The 22,458-nt window shown below is 36.3% G+C and overlaps 1 protein-coding gene across 1 annotated transcript in view; it reads left to right on the forward strand.

Annotated features, from left to right (window-relative positions):
* Window positions 1-623: 623 nt before the first annotated feature.
* LOC145680832 (venom allergen 5.01-like) overlaps window positions 624-22,458 on the forward strand; it is a 112,083-nt gene continuing 90,248 nt past the window's right edge. Inside the window, exons 1-3 of the mRNA XM_081751936.1 lie at window positions 624-786; window positions 4,793-4,900; window positions 13,927-14,073. Of these exons, the coding sequence (XP_081608062.1) occupies window positions 709-786; window positions 4,793-4,900; window positions 13,927-14,073 (333 nt within the window). The 5' untranslated portion in view covers window positions 624-708. The remainder of the gene's footprint in view (window positions 787-4,792; window positions 4,901-13,926; window positions 14,074-22,458) is intronic.

The following is a 22,458-nucleotide window of genomic DNA, read 5'->3' on the forward strand; positions in this document are numbered from 1 at the left end:
AGAAATATACGTGATTCTGAGTCGATGCGAGGAATCAAGACGCACAATTAGGGTCACAAAAACAGGTAATAGTATACATGAGAACCCCCTGATCTGCGTTTCTTCTGTGTTCTATTACCACTTCTACATGAAATACCATAAATTTTCTACGTAGTGCAATAGTAAGAAGTATCCATGTGCACTAGACATGCGATATGCGTTAAATCCCCCTCACACATAGTCATAGATAAAGTACAAGGGCACTACACATGCAGATATAAAGTATAATCCCTAATTCCTAAATCCCTAACAAATCCTAGGAATAAAATTAATAATCCCTAAAAGTATGAGCGTCCTGCTCCTTCGGGAACTGATGCAGCTTCATGTATACTATATCCACGGGGCAAAAGATTTGACTAACTCTATTCATTTTGTACAGCTTTTCAATATTAAAACGCAGTTTTCTCGAAAATGTACTTTTGTGACATTCCTTCTTTTTTCCCTTACCCTTTAACTTTAATGTAACTCATTTCTAGGCTGGAGACTACAGAAGAATAATTCTCAGGTCATTGTAAATAATCACCTTTTATGATGTTAATGAAAAGAAGGAAGAACGTGGTTCTTGGCGCTAACATGACCGTTGGGTTATATGATCTGTGGCGCTAATTCTAAAGAGCATGAGAATATCATGAGAAGATAGTAATTGTTTCATTTTGGTACTGACTTATTATGGAAACAATATTCTTATGCAAGATACTCCTTTGTAAGAAAGATGCAGCTCAAGTATGGGCATTATTTTATTTTTTGGTGAGTTTTTTTGACGTTGTATATTACTATTACAGCAACAACATCCAGCTTTATGTATAGGCATAAATTTTAATTAGATTGTAAAAATGGTGCTGGTGTAGTTTTGGTGCACCATATTTTGGAAGATTTACAAGTAAAATTGAATATTTTGTATGTAAAGATATATTCACAAGGAACATATTTCTGCAGGCGATAAAATTTTATACAATGTAATACAGCTGTATTTCAGGTTTATAAGTGTAAGGTAATATCATTATAAGTGCTAATGTAATATCATTATAAGTGCTTTACGGTGAATAAAATAGTGAGTACATATGAAAGATGACTCTGTTAGATTTTATTTTCCACCGGCGGTGTATTTCTTTCTTAGTAGTATATAAAAACCGTATTTTATGTTTACAAATGGAACGTTACTGGTACAAAGCCATGATAAGTGCTATTGAAACTCGTATATTTGCCAAAATTCACTTCTTTTTCACTATCCTCGCTTACGCGTATACCCAGCATCACTGACGCGCCTGCTCCCTTCGGAAGCACCCCCGAGCTACCAAGTGGATCCGCCAGCTTTGCCCTACTCTGACTCGCTTGTATGGCATTTGCGCTTTGTAGTGGCCACCTAGTACACATTAGTTTGTGCTTTTACACTAGGTCTTATGGCACAGACAAAATTCAAGAGGCCACCAGAGATAATTATTGAAAAATTACTATTCCTTTACGATTTACGTATGAATAAGCCTTCCGGATGTATAGCACAAAAGCTACAGCGCAAAAAATATATACGAATCTGTATTAGGGCTACTAAAAAGCACGAATGCTATCTAACCAAGTCTGGGCAGGGCGAAGCTGGTGGTCCCACGCGGTTAGCATGGGAGTGTATTCGAAGGGAGCAGGCGCGTGGGTACGCGCGCAATCGAAAATCGTTTAGAGAAGTGAGTTTTAGCAGTGATACGAGTTTCATTAGCACTTGTAAGGGGCTCCATTTATAAACATAAAATACAGATTCTCCACACTGTTCAGAAATATGCTGCCGGTGGAAAATAGCACCTAATAGAGCCATCTTTCATATGCACCCAGTTATTTTATCCGTCGTAAAGCACTTGTAATGATTCATTAGTAACCTTACCCTTGTAAACCTAAATACACTACATCTGTATTACTTTGTATTAATTCTGTCGTCTGCAGAAATTTGTTCCTTAAACATGCCTTTTCATGCAAAGTATTGAGATTTTACCTGTACACCTTTTAAAATGTGGTGCACCAAAACTGCAGCTGCACCGTTTGCTGGTAAATTGAGTGTCTCAAGGACCAGGAAAGCCAAAAGAATGGAAAACACCAGTGATCGAGCAAGCTAAGGAGATGTGGTGTAGAGTCTCTACTGTCTACATAAGCAAAAGGAGTATGGTTAAGTACTTTGAAACCGCAGGCAAGCTAAAGCTAAGTGAGCTAGGAACCTCAGAACCCGGGCAAGCTTTTGACGCATTTATTTTGAACTTAGTTTTTCTAGAAGTTTTATTTTAAATTTCTAGCAACAGAAAATGACACTCTGATCTTATCGTGACAGAAATAATTAATATCTCCGCTAATAACGTCCCAATTATATATAAAATAACCAACTGATCAACCGATAGATCTATGTGTGCCATGAATTATAGTAGAACATTGAATACGTGTACTACTTTAAATTATAGCGACAAAAAATGAAGGATTACAATACTTCAGTGATATAATTAGTTTATACACTACTGGACATTAGAAATGTAGACCAAGAAATAGTAATAAAGTTCTCATTAACACATCTGTCAAGGATCTGCTTTATAGTATAAAGTGTCATTGGATTACATGCTCGCTGGTGGGTAATATGCATTTCCTGGCCATTGATCAGCCACTATTACATTGATGACCAGTCCCTTTAGTATAAGTCCTGCAATAAACTAGTATCTAATATAACGTATATGTTGCATCCAATGACCTACCCTTTCTGAGGATACGATGTTCCACTACTTTCTTGGCCGGGCTTTAATCTGCTCTCTAGCCAATTGAACTCCAGGAATATCCTCCAGCTACAAGTGATAAGTTTTAGCAATGTGTCGCAGACGCATGGCTTGCAATGCTTAAGTATATGCAAGCCTCATCCTCTGTATCATGTCGCAGTCATTCTATACGCCCATATTGAAACCACATGCTATTGATTTCTAGAAATTCCAATAAAATCTCGTTACATTTTCATATGTTATCACAGCGATAAATGTATCTATTGCAGAAGTTGCCTTCTGATATCTCTTCTTGCTTGTGTTTCACTTTTAATATTCTATGTAGTGGTTCTCATATATAAGAAATCCTTATAAAGTAGGGTGCGCAAAGCTTTCTGTAAGTCTGATTGAATTCAACAAAACTGTCTTAATTAACAATCATTTTGAGATATTCATTTGTCACTTACTTCATTTTCTGACACTCCAGTTCTCATCCACTCTTTCTCCACATCAGAAGCGGCATGTTAAATGTTGCATATTTGTCACCTTTGTTCTGGTGGCACTATACACGCTTGTTTAGGAATGGTAATTTTGCTAACTCTTTCATGAAGTATAATACGTTTACATACATGATTTTTCAAATCCATTACTTTTTCCCAATTCTGTAGTTAGAAGTCAGATTTACTTATTGAAATTTATGTGAAAGTATTATGCTAGAAGGACTGAGTGAGCTGGTACGAATCCCTTAGCTAAGATTGCATCGCATGTGGCTAGATATACTCAGATACATCGACATTCATACTTTACGGTTTGCGTAAAGTGGGGAAAGTGATTCATGGCCATTTATAATTTTTTAAACCATTCTGGGTTCTTTTCTGCCAATTGGACCCACTCCTAACACGACAACACCCGGTCTTCTTTTAGCTCTGCTGTCAGGTTGTGGGTCACAAATCTGGAACAAATCTTCCTTTTCTGTAGATCTTGTTTCACGACCTTCCGAACAGTATCCTTACCAATGTTCAAGTCCTCCGCAATCATCCAGAAGGACTGACTAGATTTTCCCGCACCTTTTCAACATTTTCGTCAGCTAGAACGGTTACCAAACGGCCAGGTCTAAGGTCGTCCGTAACCGTCTCCTGACCCTCACGAAAACGACAGCGCTACAGAGAGTGTTCTCTCGAGAAAGAGCATCATTGTTATAAGCTGTTTGAATCATGTCCACGGACTCCGTTTTCTTTTTTTGACAAGTTTTACACAAAACTTGAATGCTACTCTCTGCTCCACTTCATTATCCATGACGAACAAAGAAAACACAGTTCACTGAAATCACTATAACTTACAAAATTCGAAACATAAATTTATGAATTCTTCACACAATGCACGGCATACTCAGCACTGAAAGCTAGACACTATAACCGCTTGGGGGTTTCAGCGGTTATCTTACAATGTTGCCAGTCGCTTAACAGGTATTGCTGTCCTTTTCTTATAACTATTACGAGTAATTTCTTTGAAATTAAGATAGCATTACCTTAAAATCGTGTGGAAGAACCAGATAAACATAGTAGTTATACTACTTACACTAAAGCAAAAAAAAAAAAAAAAAAGTCATTTTGCATTTCATTGTGAAGTGCCTAGTTTCGAAGATACAATACATTTTATTCAATTTAGTGATAATGACGCCAGATTAATTAGCTGCGACCATCCACAAACAAACCGTTAACGTGTTCCTTACATCGAAACAAAAAATATTTATTTATCTCAGCCAAGTGTTAAATAATTTTTTCTGTTGTTTCGATGTAAGAAACACGCTCACTGAGATTATTTGTGGTGGTCATCTATAGCCAACCTGACGTCATTGTCATTAAATTTCCTTCTGCGTGTATCTCCTAAGCTAGACCCTTCTCAGCAATTTGCAAAATAAACTTTTGTTTTGTTTTGATGTGAGGAACATGGGTGCAAAGATTGTCAGATTGTTGCTTTCCTCCCGAAACATCCTGTATCTATATTTTTATCTTTCTATCTATATATTATTACAGATATTGGAAACTTCTAATTTGATAATAGCTCAAAAGGTGGATAAACGCTGCAGAATAAAATCATGCATGGATAGGAACTTAACCCACATAGAATGCTTCCCACGTGAGGTATGCCTAGTTTAAGTTACCTGAACTATTCAGTTATACACTTTAGTTTTTTTCAGTGGAAATTACATCAGTAAAGAAATGTAGGCGAAGAGTTCAAACAAAGGTTAGGATGATATTTTAGACTATTAGAAGTTCTAAAAACTCGGAGAACACATTATGCGATCAAAAGTACCGGGATACCATTTACGAACTGTGCTTATCTATGTTGTAGACACAGTGATCTTAGCACACAATGATTTGTTGAACAGGTGTAGCAAATTGGTGTGGAAGATTCCATCCTTACTACAGATACCCAGATCAACTATTTGTAATGTCATAATGAAGTGGAAATGTGAAGTTGTGTTCACAACCCAAACCTAGCATTCTGATCTCTAGAATGTATCCGGCATTAAAGGGTATCGCTCCGAGAAACTAGTAGTGATCCATTTGAACCGTCTTCATGCGAGGGTTATTTGAAAAGTTCTGCATACTGAAAGATATTATGGAAGTAAATAATTTATTGTACAAAATACCTTCAATACAGGCCTTTAATATAATCTCCATTCTTGCATATGACAGTTTCCCAACATTTTGGCAATGAGCTGACCTACTTAGAGTTTTCATTTAAACCAAATTTAATATTTGTGAGATGCTTTGAAAAGCTTCGTCCGAGACCATAAACCCCCATCAATGTTTGCCATTATAATAGGTCTCCGAGAAGAATGGACTGCTACTCCCGAGAAAATATTCCGTTACCTGACCGAAAGTTTGCTTACGAGAGTGGAGGATATATAAGGGTAAAAGGTAGATCAACCCCGAATTAGGTGCCACTGCAAGAGAGAGGTCCACGAGTAAACTTCAACTTCGATTTCAGGTGGGTGTCCGGAGACATATGATGACATTGTGTACGTCTTGTTATCTTAAAACTTAAAGAAAATCTTGCGTTAAAGCCTAAGAAGGGCTGCATTCTAATTATTTTTGGAACTGTAATTTTACATGTAAAGCATTATTGTTATTATTATTAAGAATGTTCAGAAGACCGAACACTTTGTTTTAAAATAAATTTATAATGATAAAAGATATCTATCTATCTATCTATCTATCTATCTATCTATCTATCTATCTATCTATCTATCTATCTATCTATAATCGTTTCGTAGTTTAGTTGATCTAAAAGGCAACTAATTGATAGTGTTTTCAAATTATGAGGAACGCGTATCACAAACTGCCACACTCGATCTTCAAAGTTATCAGTAAGTTTTATTCCAAGTACAACTGGAAAACGTGTTCAGTGATATCAATTTTAAGGTCATTAACAGTAGCAGGATGTTTTCCACAAATCAAATCCCAAAGAATTGATACGTCCAAGAAAGAAGAAGCCTCAAGGATTTGTGTCGGTAGAATATGTGGGTCATTCGATAGAGCCATGATAATGATTTAGATAACGCAGAGCGACTACACGAGTTCCAAAATGTTGGTTAATGACAAGATAGTCCATTGTTGTGGTGTTCCCCTTGGATAAACTAAAAGCCAGAATTTAATCTTAGGCGGCACATTTTAGGGAGAAATTGGTATACTGTCCTGGGCCCCACGAGATGAAAAAAATGGATCACCAGCTTATCTCAGTATCTTACCTTAATAAAGAGGGCGAGTTTAACAGAAAATAGGTTTTTCAGATCCCGATATCCGGTAATTCTGCTTATTAACATACCCGGGTCAGTCCATGCCAAATCATCACAAAAAAAGTGTACTTTTCAACCCGACCATCTCCGATTGACATGAAAGTCAGTAAAAAGTGAAAATACATGAAGTTATACACACACGTAAAATTTTACCCCTCACTGATGTACGATGTCCATACAGCAGTGTTGCCAACTTGATAAAAATGCAAAATTTGACCTCGGGTGCTCTGCAAAAATAAATCATAACTTTGCTTCTAATTGAGGTAGAAACTTCATATTGGTCTTATTTTCAAGCTAAAGGGGCATAGTATCTACTAAAAATAGTTACAGTTCAAAATATTGTATTTTTGTTTCCAAGGTCAAAAGGCGTAACCTTTGACCTTGAATATCTCAGAAAATTTATCTTGATTTTCAATGTAGAAAAAATTTAATTAACAGTAAAATACCATCTCTTTTTGGTTCAAATTTCATTTTGGGAAGGCTATGGGAACAGGAGTAAAAACAAATAGAAAGTATAAGTGTAGCATTCTTTTTGCTATGTTTTGGCATGTGAAATGACACAATAGTAGACTATAATTACACCAAACATGCATAACACAACTTGACACACTCTCTTTATCATTCTCTTGGTGCACTGCTAGTCTGCGAAGCAAGCTCAGTCCTGCTCAATTTTCTGTAGAGGGCAAAACTGTTTAAACGACTAGTGCTTCCGTAAGGAGTGATAGTTCGAAAAAGTGCATGAAAATGGAAAAGTACATACAGACACAGTGCTGCAACCCATTTGATTTGAAAGGGCACAAGAGCAGTAGAAAGTAATTATGGAAGGTGCTACCATGGATGATAGAAAAACTACCACATGTGATAGTGAATAAATGATTTGTGACAACTGTAGGAAGAAAATTAAAAGAACTGATGAGGAAGAACCGAGCACATCAGTTGATGAAGAAAGTGATATCGATGTGAACACATACAGGACTGAATCTGCTATGCGGTCATTAAATGAAAGTTTGAGTAGTATGGGTGCATCACCCATCAAGAAGAAGAGAACGAGGGAAGAGTCATACTGCCAAAAAACGCTACGAAAATTGCGAAAGTTGTAAAAGAGAAAGATATTTCACATACCAGCTGAAGATTCCGTGTCTGATGACAACGGTTGTGATGCCATGCTGCAACAATTAAAAGAAAAGTTCGAAAAAACCAGTGATAAGAGTGAGAAATTGACAATTTTGACCATTCTTCCGAAAGAGTGGAGTATCAGAAAAATAGAGCATGAATTTCCTAGTGCAAGTAACTACATGATACGTAAAGCTAAGCAATTAGTAAAAGAACATGGGATTTTGTCTACACCAAATCCCAAACCAGGGAGGAGTTTGGATCCAGATGTTGCTGACACTGTGAAGAACTTCTACTGCAATGATGTCAGCAGAATTATGCCAGGTAAGAAAGACTTTGTGAGTCTTAGAATGGGTGGTACAAAAGGACACATACAAAAAAGGCTAATGTTAAACAACCTTGCAGAAGTGTATGTTCATTTCAAACAGTCGTATCCTGGTGTGAAGATTAGTTTTTCCAAATTTGCTTCTCTGCGGCCTAAACATTGTGTTGTTGTGGGAGCAAGTGGTACGCACACTGTATATGTGTGTGCTTTACATCAAAATGTTAAGTTATTAATGGACGGGTGTAAATTAGACAAGCTAATGGAAGACCATGATATTAATTTATCCACGTACCACAACTATTTGGCAAACATGATGTGCAATCCAACCAATGTACAGTCTTGGGTCCAGCAATGTAGTGACTGTGTAGGATAAAATAATGTAAAGACAATATTGGAAAACGTACTAGAAGACAATGCCACTGAAATGTTACCTGCAAGCAGTGGATTACATCACAAATATACAAATATGCACACTTGAGACATTTGTCAAGACCACGGACGAATTCATAGACTTATTTATTTTTAAGTTGATACAATAACAAACACTCTTTCATTCCTGCACAGCAATCATCATACTTAAAAAGCCTAAAAGATAACATACAGGTGGGTGAAATTATTGTGTTGTGTGATTTTGCTGAAAATTATTCGTTCATACTACAAGAGGTGCAGGGTTTCCACTGGAACAACGCCCAAGCAACAATATATCCATTTGCCATTTATTACAGAGAAATGCCTGCAGGGAAATTGGCATGTACAAAATGTAGTAGTTATTTCAGATTGTTTGCAACACACTACAATAGCTGTACATGCGTTTCAAAAGCATCTCATTCAATTTCTAAAACAGAATATTCAACATGTAACTAAGACATATTATTTCTCAGATGGGTGTGCAGGCCAATACAAAAAAAAAAAAAAAAAAAAAAAAAAAAAAACTTTTCAAACCTGGTACACCACAAATTTGACTTTGGGATTCCAGCGGAGTGACACTTCTTTGCCACATCGCATGGCAAGAATTCATGTGACGATCTAGGTAGAACTGTCAAGAGACTATCCGCTAGGACAAGTTTGCAACGTATCTATATTGATCAAGCTATGACTCCACGACAACTGTTCGAGTGGACAAAAGAAAATATCAAGAATATGAACTTTGTATATGTGTATCAAAATGAAATCCTGATAAATGGGCGGATGGTTCACAGTCGGCATGAAGAAGCAAGACCAATACCTGGAACTCACGCATTTCATGCTTTCATCCCAGGAACAAGGAATGAATTAGTAATAAAGAGGTTTTCAACAGACACAACCAGTGCTGTGCAGGAAACAAAAAGCCCACATGAAACATTGCCGTTGGAGGAAATTAAAGGTTCTGTGACTTGTATCTATCATGATGCCTGGTGGTTAGGTTGTGTCATGAATGTAGATGTAACATCACAAGAAGTTTTTATCAAAGTCCTACATCCCAAAAGGCCGTCACCATCACATGTGTATCCTCCCCATCCAGACATATTGAACATTCCAAGTGAACAAGTTCTCATTAAGGTTGATCCACGTACTGCAACTGGGCGAACTTACACATTAACTGCTGTGGACACTCAAAGAAGAAGCACTACAGAGGAGGAGGCACTAACTTGTTTTTTGCTGATAAGTTTCATTGCGTGTTGTATACAGCATTACATTTCATCCTTCTATTAGATACGTTCCATACATAAATGTTAAGGTATTCAATTTAATCTGTAGTATTATGTTTTCAGGAATTTTTTTACTCCTGTTCCCATAGCCTTCCCAAAATGAAATTTATACCAAAAAGAGATGTTATTTTACTGTTAATTATATTTTTTCTACAATGAAAATCAAGATATATTTTCTGAGATATTCAAGGTCAAAGGTTACGCCTTTTGACCTTGAAAACAAAAATACAATATTTTGAACTGTAACTTTTTTAATAGATTATATGCCCCTTTAGCTTCAAAATAAGACCAATATGAAGTTTCTAACTCAATTAGAAGCGAAGTTATGATTTATTTTTGCAGAGCACCCGAGGTCAAATTTTGCATTTTCTCTCAAGTTGGCAACACTGCTGTATGGACATCGTACATCAGTGACGGATAAAATTTTACGTGTGTATATAACTTCATGTATTTTCACTTTTCACCGACTTTCATGTAAATAGGCTGTGAGCTAGCGGGTTGGGAGCTGTGATGATTTGGCGTGGAATGACCCAGCCCGATAACCAGAAATGCGCGTACGTTAGTCGCAGAGGCACATCAATTTGATGTTATGAATTAGAGTAATGACTGTTTGATTCGCAAACTCGTTTTGCTTTTAAATAAATGCTTCATTCAAGTATTGAAGAATTTGAATTTCAAACTTTAGGGTAACTGAGGCGAATATCTCCATGTCGACAATATCGCCACTGATACGGAAAATTTTAATTTGAGAAGTTACCTACTCAGTTGAAGAGCTATTTTCTTCTGTGTATGTTTGTTGGTTGTCTGCTGGTACGTGCTGAGGCGTTTTCGGGAAATTCTAGTTCCTTTAGTTCGCCTGAGGCCTTATGGAAGAAGACATGTTGTGTGCTTTGAAGCCACAAAAGCACCGTCAATTTTCAAGAAACTTTTTGTAAGTCCCCTCCTATTCTCTTTGCTTTTTAGACATATTCTCTAATATATTTTTCAACCCCGTAGGTCTTTAGCTCATTGCAGATGATAAAGATAATGCATTTCCTTTCATTAGTAGAAATTTAGTAGCGAATAACTAAAATAACATAATGCATACAATGCCACCATATACTCTTGTTAGCAATATCGCCAACGGACATCGCAGTCACCTGGATGCATCTGGCTGTCAAGTTTGATATTGTGATGTCCTATCTTCTCTCGTATTATAGCATCGAATAGCAACCACTTGATGTGAGCTGTTTCAAATCGATCGAAGTAGCCAGAAATGAAGCCACAGGCACGTTTCGACGAATATATCCTGGGAAATGATTAAGCAAGCAAGAGTTTCCTAGACTTTTTGCTCGAGCATGGTACAGAGCTGCAACTCCTGAAAACGGTATTTCAGGCTTTAGAGCATCAGGAATCAGTCTCTATGATCCAAACATGCTTCCAGAAACTGCCTTTGCTCCTAGCTTAATCTTCAAAAAAGATCGGTTGTCCCCAAGCCTATAGCTAATCATGAACTTAATGATTCCACTTCAGAGAAATGTACACTTCCAACTCCGAGAGATTTCCATGAATCACTACAAAGTTCCGAGGATAAATTCTCATCCCAAAGGATCATGACTAAGATTTTGTCAACACCAAAAATTAAAAAGTCCAAAAAGTTGGCACAAAATCAGTTAACAGCAAAGCAGTTGTTCTGAGACATGAATTGTTGCCAGAATTTGATGGAGCTTCCAAAGGCCAAAGTTCAAAGATAATCGAGAAGAAGGTATTAAATATAGCTGGACAATCCAGACAACTCGAAGACGATTATCATCAACCGAAGTTGTGTGTTAGTCAGCATATTAGAAAAAAAGAGCCATCAGAAAGACAATTTTTGCGGTGGCTATGGGGAGTTTTAATACCAGCAAAAAGAGAAAAATCCTAGATTGCAATGTGTGCAATGCAAGATATAGTTTCATGAACACTATGGGACAGTGAAGTCACACTATGGGACAGTGAACACTGTGTCAGTAGCTGGACTATCAGGAGTGTCAAGACCACTGTGCACTGTTGGACGATGAGTTTTTAGAATACATCTGCCTTATGTGAACCCACTGGGTAAGTCCATTCTTTTAATATTTTATGAATGTATTTTTTAAAATTAATGTTTCATTGTATGTTATTATTTGCTGCGTACTTGTTTATTGTGTTTCCAATTATGTTCTTCTAATATTAGATTGGAAACCTAACATGTATCCATTGCAATCAAATGTGTGTATCCACTCTGTAAATTCTAAGCTTTTTAATTGGCGATATTATGTTCAGATGCTTACAATATCGCCATTTTACCTATTGTAAAAAAAGCATTAAATTGTAGCTGATTTCTCATATCGAAAATTCAGTTGGTGAATATTTTACTGTAAGGTCCTAGATAGTTGAGGTAGAATTTATTTATGTTTTTCTTGTTGAAGATCAATGCATTATTTCCAATATTCCGAATTCGTCTCAGTTACCCTACATAGAGTATTTCAAAATTTATATGCAGGAATTTGTACTAAAACACAATTCGATTTAAGGAATATCGATATTTATGAAATGGGGAAGATCTACTGTTTTAGGAACTACTTAGTTAAGTCTCGCTTTTAAAGTATCGTAGTTCAAATGTTTTTATCATTAGTGTTGCACACTAAATAAAATATTATTTCTCACTTGATAATACTTAGAGTCAATGTTTATGTTAATGCTTTTATATAAATGATGTTACTCATCGCTGTAAAAGAATGCTAGAGCGCTTTAACAGAATGTGTATATATATATATATATATATATATATATATATATATATATATATATATATTTGGTCTAGGAATTAATTCGTGCGGTTTTACAAAAGATGGCGTAACTAGCTTATTGTCCCATAGTTTCGTTGATCCAAACATGCGTTGAAAACTACTGTCATTGAGCATCTTGTTTAGTATATGTCAGTTGCTTGAAGCGGAAACAACATTTTTTCTTCAACTGAAAATGGCGCATTTTGTGCCTGATAAAGTGTTTTTGCGGGGAGTTATTCTTCATTGCTTTAACATGAAGAAAAGTGCTACCGCAAGTCATCATATTTTAGTGGAAGTGTTTGGTGACCATGCTCTAGCTGAGCGAACGTGTCAGAAGTGGTTTGCACGGTTTAAAGGTGGTGATTTCAGCTTGGAAGACCAAAAGCAATTTGGACAGCCAAAAGAATTTGAAGATGAAGAATTGAGAGCATTGCTTGATCAGGATTCGTGTCAAACGCAAGACGAACTAGCAGAAGCATTTGGAGTTGAGCAAACAACAGTTTCCAAACGTCTCAAAGCCATAGGAATGATTCAAAAGATGTCTTATTGGGTTTCACATGAATTGAAAAGAAAGACATTGAAAGAAGAAAAACCGTTTGCGAATTGCTGCTTCAAAGACAGAAAAGGAAGGGATTTTTGCATCGAATTGTAACTGATGATGAGAAGTGGATTCATTACTAGAATCCTAAACAAAAAAAGGCCTGGGTGAAGCAAGGTGAACCAGGTCCTTCACAACCGAAACGAGATATTCATTGTGCAAAGGTTATGCTGTATATATGGTGGGATTTGAAACGTGTGGTGTACTATGAACTTCTGAAACTTGGTGAAACTATTAATGGACACCGCTATCGACAACAATTAATGCGTTTGAAGCAAGCTCTGGCCTGAAAACGACCAGAATGGATTAACAGGCATAATAAACTTATTTATCAAGATGATAACGCTCGACCACATGTCGCAAAACCGGTCAAAACCTATTTGGAAAATGTCGGATGGAAAGTGTTACTCCACCCGCGATATTCACCAGACACTGCTCCGTCTGACTACTACTTGATCGATTGCATGAATAACGATTTGATTGGACAGCGGTTCACTTCTTCAGAAAATATCGAAAAATGGATCTTTGATTAGATTGCGTCAAAAGATGAGGAATTCTTTCGACACGGAATCCGTAAATTGCCTGAAAGATGGGAGAAAGTAGTGGCTAGCGATGGACAATATTTTTGTTAACATATTTATTTACTTTGTTTTTGAAATAAAGCTTCAATTTTTATTAAAAACCGCACGAATTAATTCCTGGACCAAATATATATATATATATATATATATATATATATATATATATATATATATATATATATATATATATATATATATATATACATATACATGTAAGTGTCATGTAAGATACAACAACTTTATAACTCTTGTATGATCTTTGCTTTTCTAGGAGCCCAAACTTTGCAGAAATATTATTGAAAATGAAATGAGTGGTGTTGAAAAAAATTATGTCACTTATCTTCATAACGTTCTAAGAGAAGAAGTTGCATCTGGAAAATTTGGTAACCTTCCTAAGGCATCAAACATGATCAAATTGGTACGATATTGAAAATTACTGTGAGAACACTTATCAGTTTATGTTAGTACACACTGAATTGTGCTATTGGTATCAAACACAAATCTTTCTTTATTCCGTATATGGGTACCAGTTTATATCGTGTATTGTGTTGTACAGTAAGGGACATTTCTGGATGGTACAGTCCGCGGTTTAGAAATTGTTACAAAATTCTAAGTCCAAATTATTAACAAACTCTTGCCCCGTTTTCTTATGAAATCCAGAAGTACATGTCTCGATCGATTAGTTATTTCTTGTCTTCAATCCAACTCGTCCCTCCTCCACCTCTCCTTGTCTAAAGCAGTGTGTGTGACGTAATGAACTCTTTCCATTCAGACGAAAAAAAAAATAGGAATCAAGTTTACAATGTTATAGCTCTAAAATAGCCTTTTTCATTCGTTTGTTCTGAAATATCTTTAAAGAGGCTATTTTTTTTTTTAAAAAAAAAGTCATACAATCTTCTCATAGCTTCATTAATAAATTTAGTTTCATTCTTTCATTCTTTAAAGACTGCAAGCTAGTATGATGCTCCCTAAGAAATCTATGGAAATTGCCAATAACGGCAATAAGGTTTGTGCTTTCTAAAGTCTATAATGCACGCACAAAGCTCGAGAGTATCTACTGACAGAAATGAGTGTTATTCAATGATTCATTTTATTTCTTTTCAGTAATTGCAAGCAAATGTTCCAAGAGCGTCATTTGGGCAGGACAGGACGGTGTAATTTTCCTTCCCTTGAGCTTCATAAATACATATTGTTTGAGCAAATGTATAGTAATACACTAATAAAAAAGTGAAATTTTTTGTTGGCGGAGACTCTCCCCCTCCCCGAATAAAATCTAAAATGACACTTTTTTTAGCAACAAACTTATAGAGTTACAATAGCACATTGCTAGAGAGCTTACATTTGGTTTCAAGAGTCGAAGTTTTGATCTCAAGCCATGAGTTCCTGGGCGACATTGAGAGAAACAGACAGAGAGAGAGAGATTGAAATATGGAGACAGAGAGGAATGATTTATATACACAGATTTACAACAGGGAAAAATGATCGGACAGCATTCGTATTATGACGAAAATTGTGATTTTGTGATACAGAAGAGGGAAAGGTTTCGAACTGCGAGGATCACATTAGGCAGTTGTCGAATTAAGGTGAGGAACACTTTTGAGAGCATCAGATGATTATGAATGGAGAAAAAGATCTTGAGAACTGAAGAATTAAGAATTTTAGACATCTGAAGCTTCCGAGATGGGTTTCGATTCGCGAACGTTGTAGTTATCGAACCTCGACTTTATCCATTCTGCTACGGAGAACTCTGCACTCACCCACATACGCTTCCTTCAGCTACGTTGAAAGCTAACTTAATGGAATACTCCAAAAGCTGACTTGGTGGATGCGCCGTTCTGATAGGATATAAACCTCTTGTAACTTAGTTACAATGTGCATAATGAACTTCTCCTTGTTCAGAACACTTTTTAGGGTAATAAAATTTGTTACTATTGTGTTAATTAGGTTACATTTGATAGAACCATCTGATAAAGTAGTGGCAAACCCTATGCGTCATTGTCTGTTAAGTGAATGCTTAATGTAAGTTACTCCTACATGTATGGTCCGAGCTTCGAATGAAGACCATTCTTATGGATTATTTTCTTTGAGCTACGCTCATACTGTGCTTCAACAAATTCAATTTTGAAGTGACGTAGTCAAAGATAGTTTAATTCGAAATTATTTTCAAATATGATATTTGTTATTACATGCGTTTCTTTAACTTGCGATGTTTCAAACTTGATATTAAAACTTACAACTTTAATGCAACTCATTTCCCTACGGCATATCATCATGAATGTTTGCACAACGACGACAGTCAGGCGTTAATACAAAATTTAGTTCTTACTGTAATGTATGTATATATATTTAGAGAGTTTGACTCAGAAAAAGACGTACAGTGCAACATTGACTCTTGGAGGAATTTCAAACGAATTTACTATACGTATTAATTACCATCACAACAATGTTATGCGGGGGCTAAGACACTTAAACCATTCGAGGGAGGGAAAAGGCTTATAAGTAAAAAAAAGTAATAGAATACGAAAAATTTTGGTGTCAAATTCATAATTTCTGATTCGAAGAGATGAACAGTGGCTACCAGATGGCATTTCTCACTTGTTTGTAGAATTGCATAAATGGAAAATTGTTTTAAAAGTATATTTTACATTCAAGTATGATTGTTTTTTAAAAAGCTTGTCCTTCAACATTATGTTTTATAATTATTTTCTACTGTATTTCTTATTTATAATAACACATTTTCTATATATGTTGTATTCTATGTTATACGTTTCTTAATTACATTTTACGTCTTACATTTGAAGAGGAGCTTATGACAATTCAGAGCAGCAGCGACATACACAGAATGCAGGCCTTGACAATCCAGAGCTCCTACCCCACGAAATCACTACTTTTCTGTAAATTATATCTAATTTTAGAGATGATGATAGACATTTTAGTAAAACAGACCCTCAAAAACTTTGTCTACGCCCCTGCACAGCAATGAAAATTTTAGAGTGCGAGCAGTTAGTAATGTTTCCCCAGAAGTTATATCTCCGATAATTCCGAGTGTGATATCAGTATTTGTGCATTATCACTTTTCACCCGGAGTGTATTGGAATGCACTAAAATGGAACAGTTCTGAATTCTTCACTGGTTCCCCCTATGACCTCATGCCAATACGGTCAACCTTGCACATATCCACATCTGAAATATCACGTTTTATTTCAGTGATTCCGAAAACTATCCATTCGACACAAATATAGGATATTTTCGATTCTTTTTGCCTGTCACTCTCCCATTGTCAACTCTATGCCAACCAAGGCTTGATTTGGACTTACACAGCATCCACAGTGTCACTATTCATCTTTGCACATGAATTCGACATTAATATCGTTCGTATTTGACGTCTTTTACATGTCATCTTCACCTCTTAGTAGGGGTGGTTTCAGTGTCTCGCCCCCATAACTATGGAGAAATTTCAACGAACGCAAGTATAATTATAAATTACCATTTGAAAAATAAGTGTACAGGTTATCTTTTTCGGAGAGGAATTCGTTAGCTACTTTTTCGATATCAATGTATTGCCTTTTTTGCTTTCCATGGTAAAAATTGCCAAAGGGCTTAACTTCATCCGCACAATTGCGCTATGAATATAGGTTTTAGTGATTTAATTCACTGAATGCTCGCTTAGATGTTGCTCTCGTCACAGGAAAAGTGAGATACAGTTACAAAAGAAAAATGAAATTAAATATTTAAGTTTTACGTCCCACGTTTATAGCGATTACGCTAATGGTGACATTGATGCTGAGAAATGAATGAACTCGTGGAATGGAGAAAGGGGATGAAAAACTCGAGAAAACTCATGCACACAGTGTTTGTCCATAATAAAGTTCATTCGGCGCTAGCGGGGATCGAACCAAGGACCCTATACACCATAGGTAAGTTATAAAAGAATAGGTGTCTAAAGAAATACAGAACATTACTATCAATGAGAGTTATATAACATTAGATCTTTAGCTAATTCATTCTGAGGTAACCTTTCAATCAATCTTGTTCTTTATTACTGTTCGAAAACATAAAGTTGTTGCTGCAAGAACGTGATAAATCTTTTCAGTAGATCTCACAGTCTATAGCTCCAGCAAAGCTTTTATACTTACCTCTGCATATCTTAAAAATTAGTATATTATATGTCTTACTGTTGAGTGATATTCAGTTATTTCTATTACAGTTATTTTTCTTAAAACATACAGTAGAACACTTTCTACATGAAACGTTAGTGGAAAGCTTTTGTTTAAAATGTGGGTAGTTGCAGAGGTGCATCTTGAAGGTACGGAAACCCTTGTGCGAAATCCCTACGTTTAAGTAAGATTTTTCAAATTTTAGGCCTGTAAGAACTGAATTTTGTATTAACGCCTGACTGTCGTCGTTGTGCAAACATTCATGATGATATGCCGTAGGGAAATGAGTTACATTAAGGTTGTAAGTTTTAATATCAAGTTTGAACCATCGCAAGTTAAAGAAACGCATGTAATAACAAATATCATAATTGAAAATAATTTCGAATTAAACTAGCTGTGACTACGACACTTCAAAATTGAATTTGTGGAATGCACAGTATGAGCGTAGCTCAAAGAAAATAATCAATAAGAATGGTCTTTATTCGAAGCTCGGACCATACAAGTAGGAGTAACTTACATTAACCATTCACCTAATAGACAATGACGCACAGGGTTTGGCACTACTTTATCAGATGGTTCTATAAACTTTAACCTAATTAACACAGTAGGAACAAATTTTACTGCCCTAAAAAGTGTTCTGAACAAGGAGGAGTTCATTATGCACATTGTAACTAAGTTACAAGAGGTTTATATCCTATCAGAACGGCGCATGCACCAAGTCAGCTTTTGGAATATTTCATTAAGTTAGCTTTCAACGCAGCTAAAGAAAACGTATGTGCACGAATACAGAGTTCTCCGTAGCAGAGTGGATAAAGTCATGATTCTATAACTACAAGGTTCGCGGTTCAAAACCCGTCTCGGAAGCTTCAGATTTTTAAAATTCTTAATTCCTCAGTTCTCTTTCTCTCCATTCCTAATCATCTGATGCTCTCAAAAGTGTTCTCCACCTTAATTCGACAACTGCCTAATATGATCCTCGCAGTTCGAAACCTTGCCTTCTTCTGTATCACAAAATCACAATTTTCTTCATAATACGAATGCTGTCCGATCATTTTTCCCCTGTTCTAAATCTGTGTATATAAATCATTCCTCTCTGTCTCCATATTTCAATCTCTCTCTCTCTGTCTGTCTCTCTCAATGTCGACCAGGAACTCATATGGCTTGAAATCAAACCTTCGACTCTTGAAACCAAATGTAAGCTCTCTAGCAATGTCCTATCGTAACTCTATAAGTTTGTTGCTAAAAAAAGTGTCATTTTAGATTTTATTCGGGAAGGGGGAGAGTCCCCGTCGCCAAAAAAATTTCACCTTTTTATTGCTGTATTACTATACGTTTGCTCAAAAAATATGTATTTATGAAGCTCTAGGGAGGGGAAATTACACCTTCCTGTCCTGCCCAAATGACGCTTTTGGAACATTTGCTTGCAATTACTGAAAAGAAATGAAATGAATCATTGAATAACACTCATTTCTGTCAGTAGATATTCTGGAGCTCTGTGCGTGCATTACAGACTTTAGGAAGCACAAACCTTACTGCCGTTATTGGCAATTTCCATAGATTTCTTAGGGAGTATCTTACTAGCTTGCAGTTTTTAAAGAAGGAAAGAATGAAATTAAAAGTATTAATGAAGCTTTGGAAGATTGTGTGACTTTGTTTTTTTTTAAAATAGGCTTTTAAATGATATTTCAGAACAAACGAATGAAAAAGGCTATTTTAGAGCTATAACATTGTAAACTTGATTCCTGTTTTTTTCAGTCTGAATGGAAAGAGTGTATTACGTCGCACACGCTGCTGTAGACAAGGAGAGGTGGAGGAGGGAGGGAGTTGGATTGAGGACAAGAAATAAGTAATCGATCGAGATATGTATTACTGGATTGCATAAGAAAACGGGGCAAGAGTTTGTTAATAATTTGGACTTAGAATTTTTGTAACAATTTCTAAGCCGCGGACTGTACACCCGTATGGAGATTTACGCCAGGAGTGCACCACCAGTTAAGTCCTAAGCATTTGCCAAGAAGTAATACAACTGAATTAGCTTTAAAGGAAAGGGGGTGGCATAACCTCCAGGCATAAAAATTCCCGTATACTTGTGTGAAATTCTCACTACCGTCTATAGCATTTTTCCAAAACAATATGAATTTTAGACGAGTAGTTCTTATGGCAAACATTACTTGATATGTGTCCTATTCATGAAGATAAAGTGCAACAAAGAATGAAAGCCCAATCGTGTTGCTGTTGGAATGAACACTCTTTCAGTCGTTTGATCTGAAATGACCCTGCAGAACCTTCTGTCACTTCAGGAGGGTAGGAAGAGCGAATGCTCCCCTCCTTCAGTATGAAAACATATACTCTTCCAAGCTTAGTGAGAGTGACTGCATTGGTATAGCGCTTTTAAGATTTGAAGTTTTGCTCCCAAGTCATCTTATATCGTAGCTGACGACATTAGAGAATGAGAGATGCAAATATTATGAAAGAGAGATACAGACACGTGTGCAAATTTAGAATTTGAGATAAAATGATTCGATAGCATCCATATTTTGTCTAAAATGTTTATTTTGTAAGTAGACATGTAAAAGCTCACCCGAATCTGAGAGCATCCCACTACCAACTGTTGAATTCAAGTGGAGAACTCAGTTGAGAGCATCAGATGATTACGGAGGAGGAGAGACATCTTAAGATATGGGAAACAAAGAATGAAAAAAACTTTCAACTGACCTGGACCGGATTCGATCCATGAACCTCATGATTACCAAGCAACGGCTCTACTCACTTATCCACAGAGCCACAAAGAGCGATAGGCAGTCATACGTCAGACACGAAACGTTTGTTACTTGAAAACCGTTTATTTGTAAGGGGTAAGGCTAGGGAAATTCCCAGTCTCTAGTTTTACTTTCCCTGACACTAACTTAATTACTGTTGTTCCAGCCTCCGAAGAATATTTTCAACCCCTCTAGAAATTTCATAACAATTTTCATACATTTTTAGCAACACAAAATATTTATCCATGTCTGTTCTGCATAATTATACCTACACAAAACAATTACTGCCAATTTTATTAATTTCAGTGCCAAGTAAACAGAAATACTGGATATGAAATTCTATGTCTCGTGAATAGTATTGCAGAAAATATCCAAATTCAATTTTTCTATTTGGAACAGGGGAGAGCATACAGGCGGGGATTAGGGAGCAGGTTGTGCATTTGAGATTTGTTTTGCGGAGGAGGGGACAGAAATTTACATTTTAAATTGCAAAATCACACGTTTAATAATACCATGATTTTACCTTTAGGAACGCCAAATGCGAAGGAGAACGAATGTATTCTCTTTGGCTTGAAAGAATAAAATTATGGCTGAAGGTGGAAATAAACAATGGATACTACAAAGCAGTGGAGTAGCCAGGAGGTATGGGAAATCCGATATTTGTATAAGTTGTTAAAATAAGGGCTATGGGTAGAAACATACCGAAGAAACCTCGCGATCGAGGTCGAGGTTTAAGTCGCGGTCGCACCTTCGATACTGGCACAAACACATGGATTCAAATGAGTATGCACATGAAGATGTATGCTACATGGCGACTTAGAGGTCGACCGCGAGGGTGAATTAGTGGTCGCTATGATAAACAACTGAGTTTGTTTTGACATCGATGTTCAGCAGAAACATCGCTGTGGCTCGTGTTCTCTTTGGATCTCCCTGAAGCACTGCGCGGAATAAAGTCTTCATTTGTTTAGAATATCGTCTGCAAAGGATTCTGTATGTCTAAGCTCGAGAGGTTTTGCTGCACTATTAAATTTGATTATGAAAGACAAAATAATAGAACTAGTGAGGTATATTCCAGCAATACGGGATAAGAATCACAAACAACATCGTAATAGAGACGTTTTAAATAGATAATGGAAGAAAATGGCAACTGAAATGTGAATGTCAGATAAGTTATTGATATTTATTTGAGAATTATACTGTAGTTTATTATTATATAAAGCTACGGCTGTTACAGGGAGGGGCATTCGGGCTGAAGTCCGTAAATTCTGTAATTTCTAAAGAAAAAAAACTATTAATTATATCTTTGCTTAAAATCTACATTCCTCCCCATGTTTCCGAGATTAATAAAAAAGGGTTTCTTCTAAATTCGTTACTAATGTAAGGTAAAGACAGGCACATATCCATAGGGAGGAAATGTGGGATAATGGAATTGCAGTGACGAAACTTCATTTGCTGAAGTTAATACCGCCTTCAAATCGAAACCTGAAGACATACATTTTTTAAAATTTTACTGGTAAATGATTTTTCGCCTGAGTGCTGAATGAAAATTTAAAAAAAGTAAAAGTTTTTGACTTATTGATAGAGATGGACAAGAGATGAGACTCAAATATTTTTGCGATACAAGAAACGAGACTTTAGCATTTCTCATGTCTCGTCTCGCGTTCATCCCTCTTTATAAACTGCTTGGTCCTTTCAATTTCAAAATGTTTTGCAGTGATTTTTGTGCAATAATTTCAGAATGTTTCTCCTCAAACTGAGGACTTACAGCGAGGGTGCGACCTCTTCGCTATGTATACCCTTCATCCATCTAGACCTAGACATCGAGGTAACGACCACTACTTAAACCTCGACCTCGATCGCGAGTCCTCTTAGGTATGTCATTACCCT

This window comes from Thermobia domestica, chromosome 1 (genome assembly GCF_964235325.1).
Source record: "Thermobia domestica chromosome 1, izTheDome1.hap1.1, whole genome shotgun sequence".
Lineage (NCBI taxonomy): Eukaryota > Metazoa > Arthropoda > Insecta > Zygentoma > Lepismatidae > Thermobia > Thermobia domestica.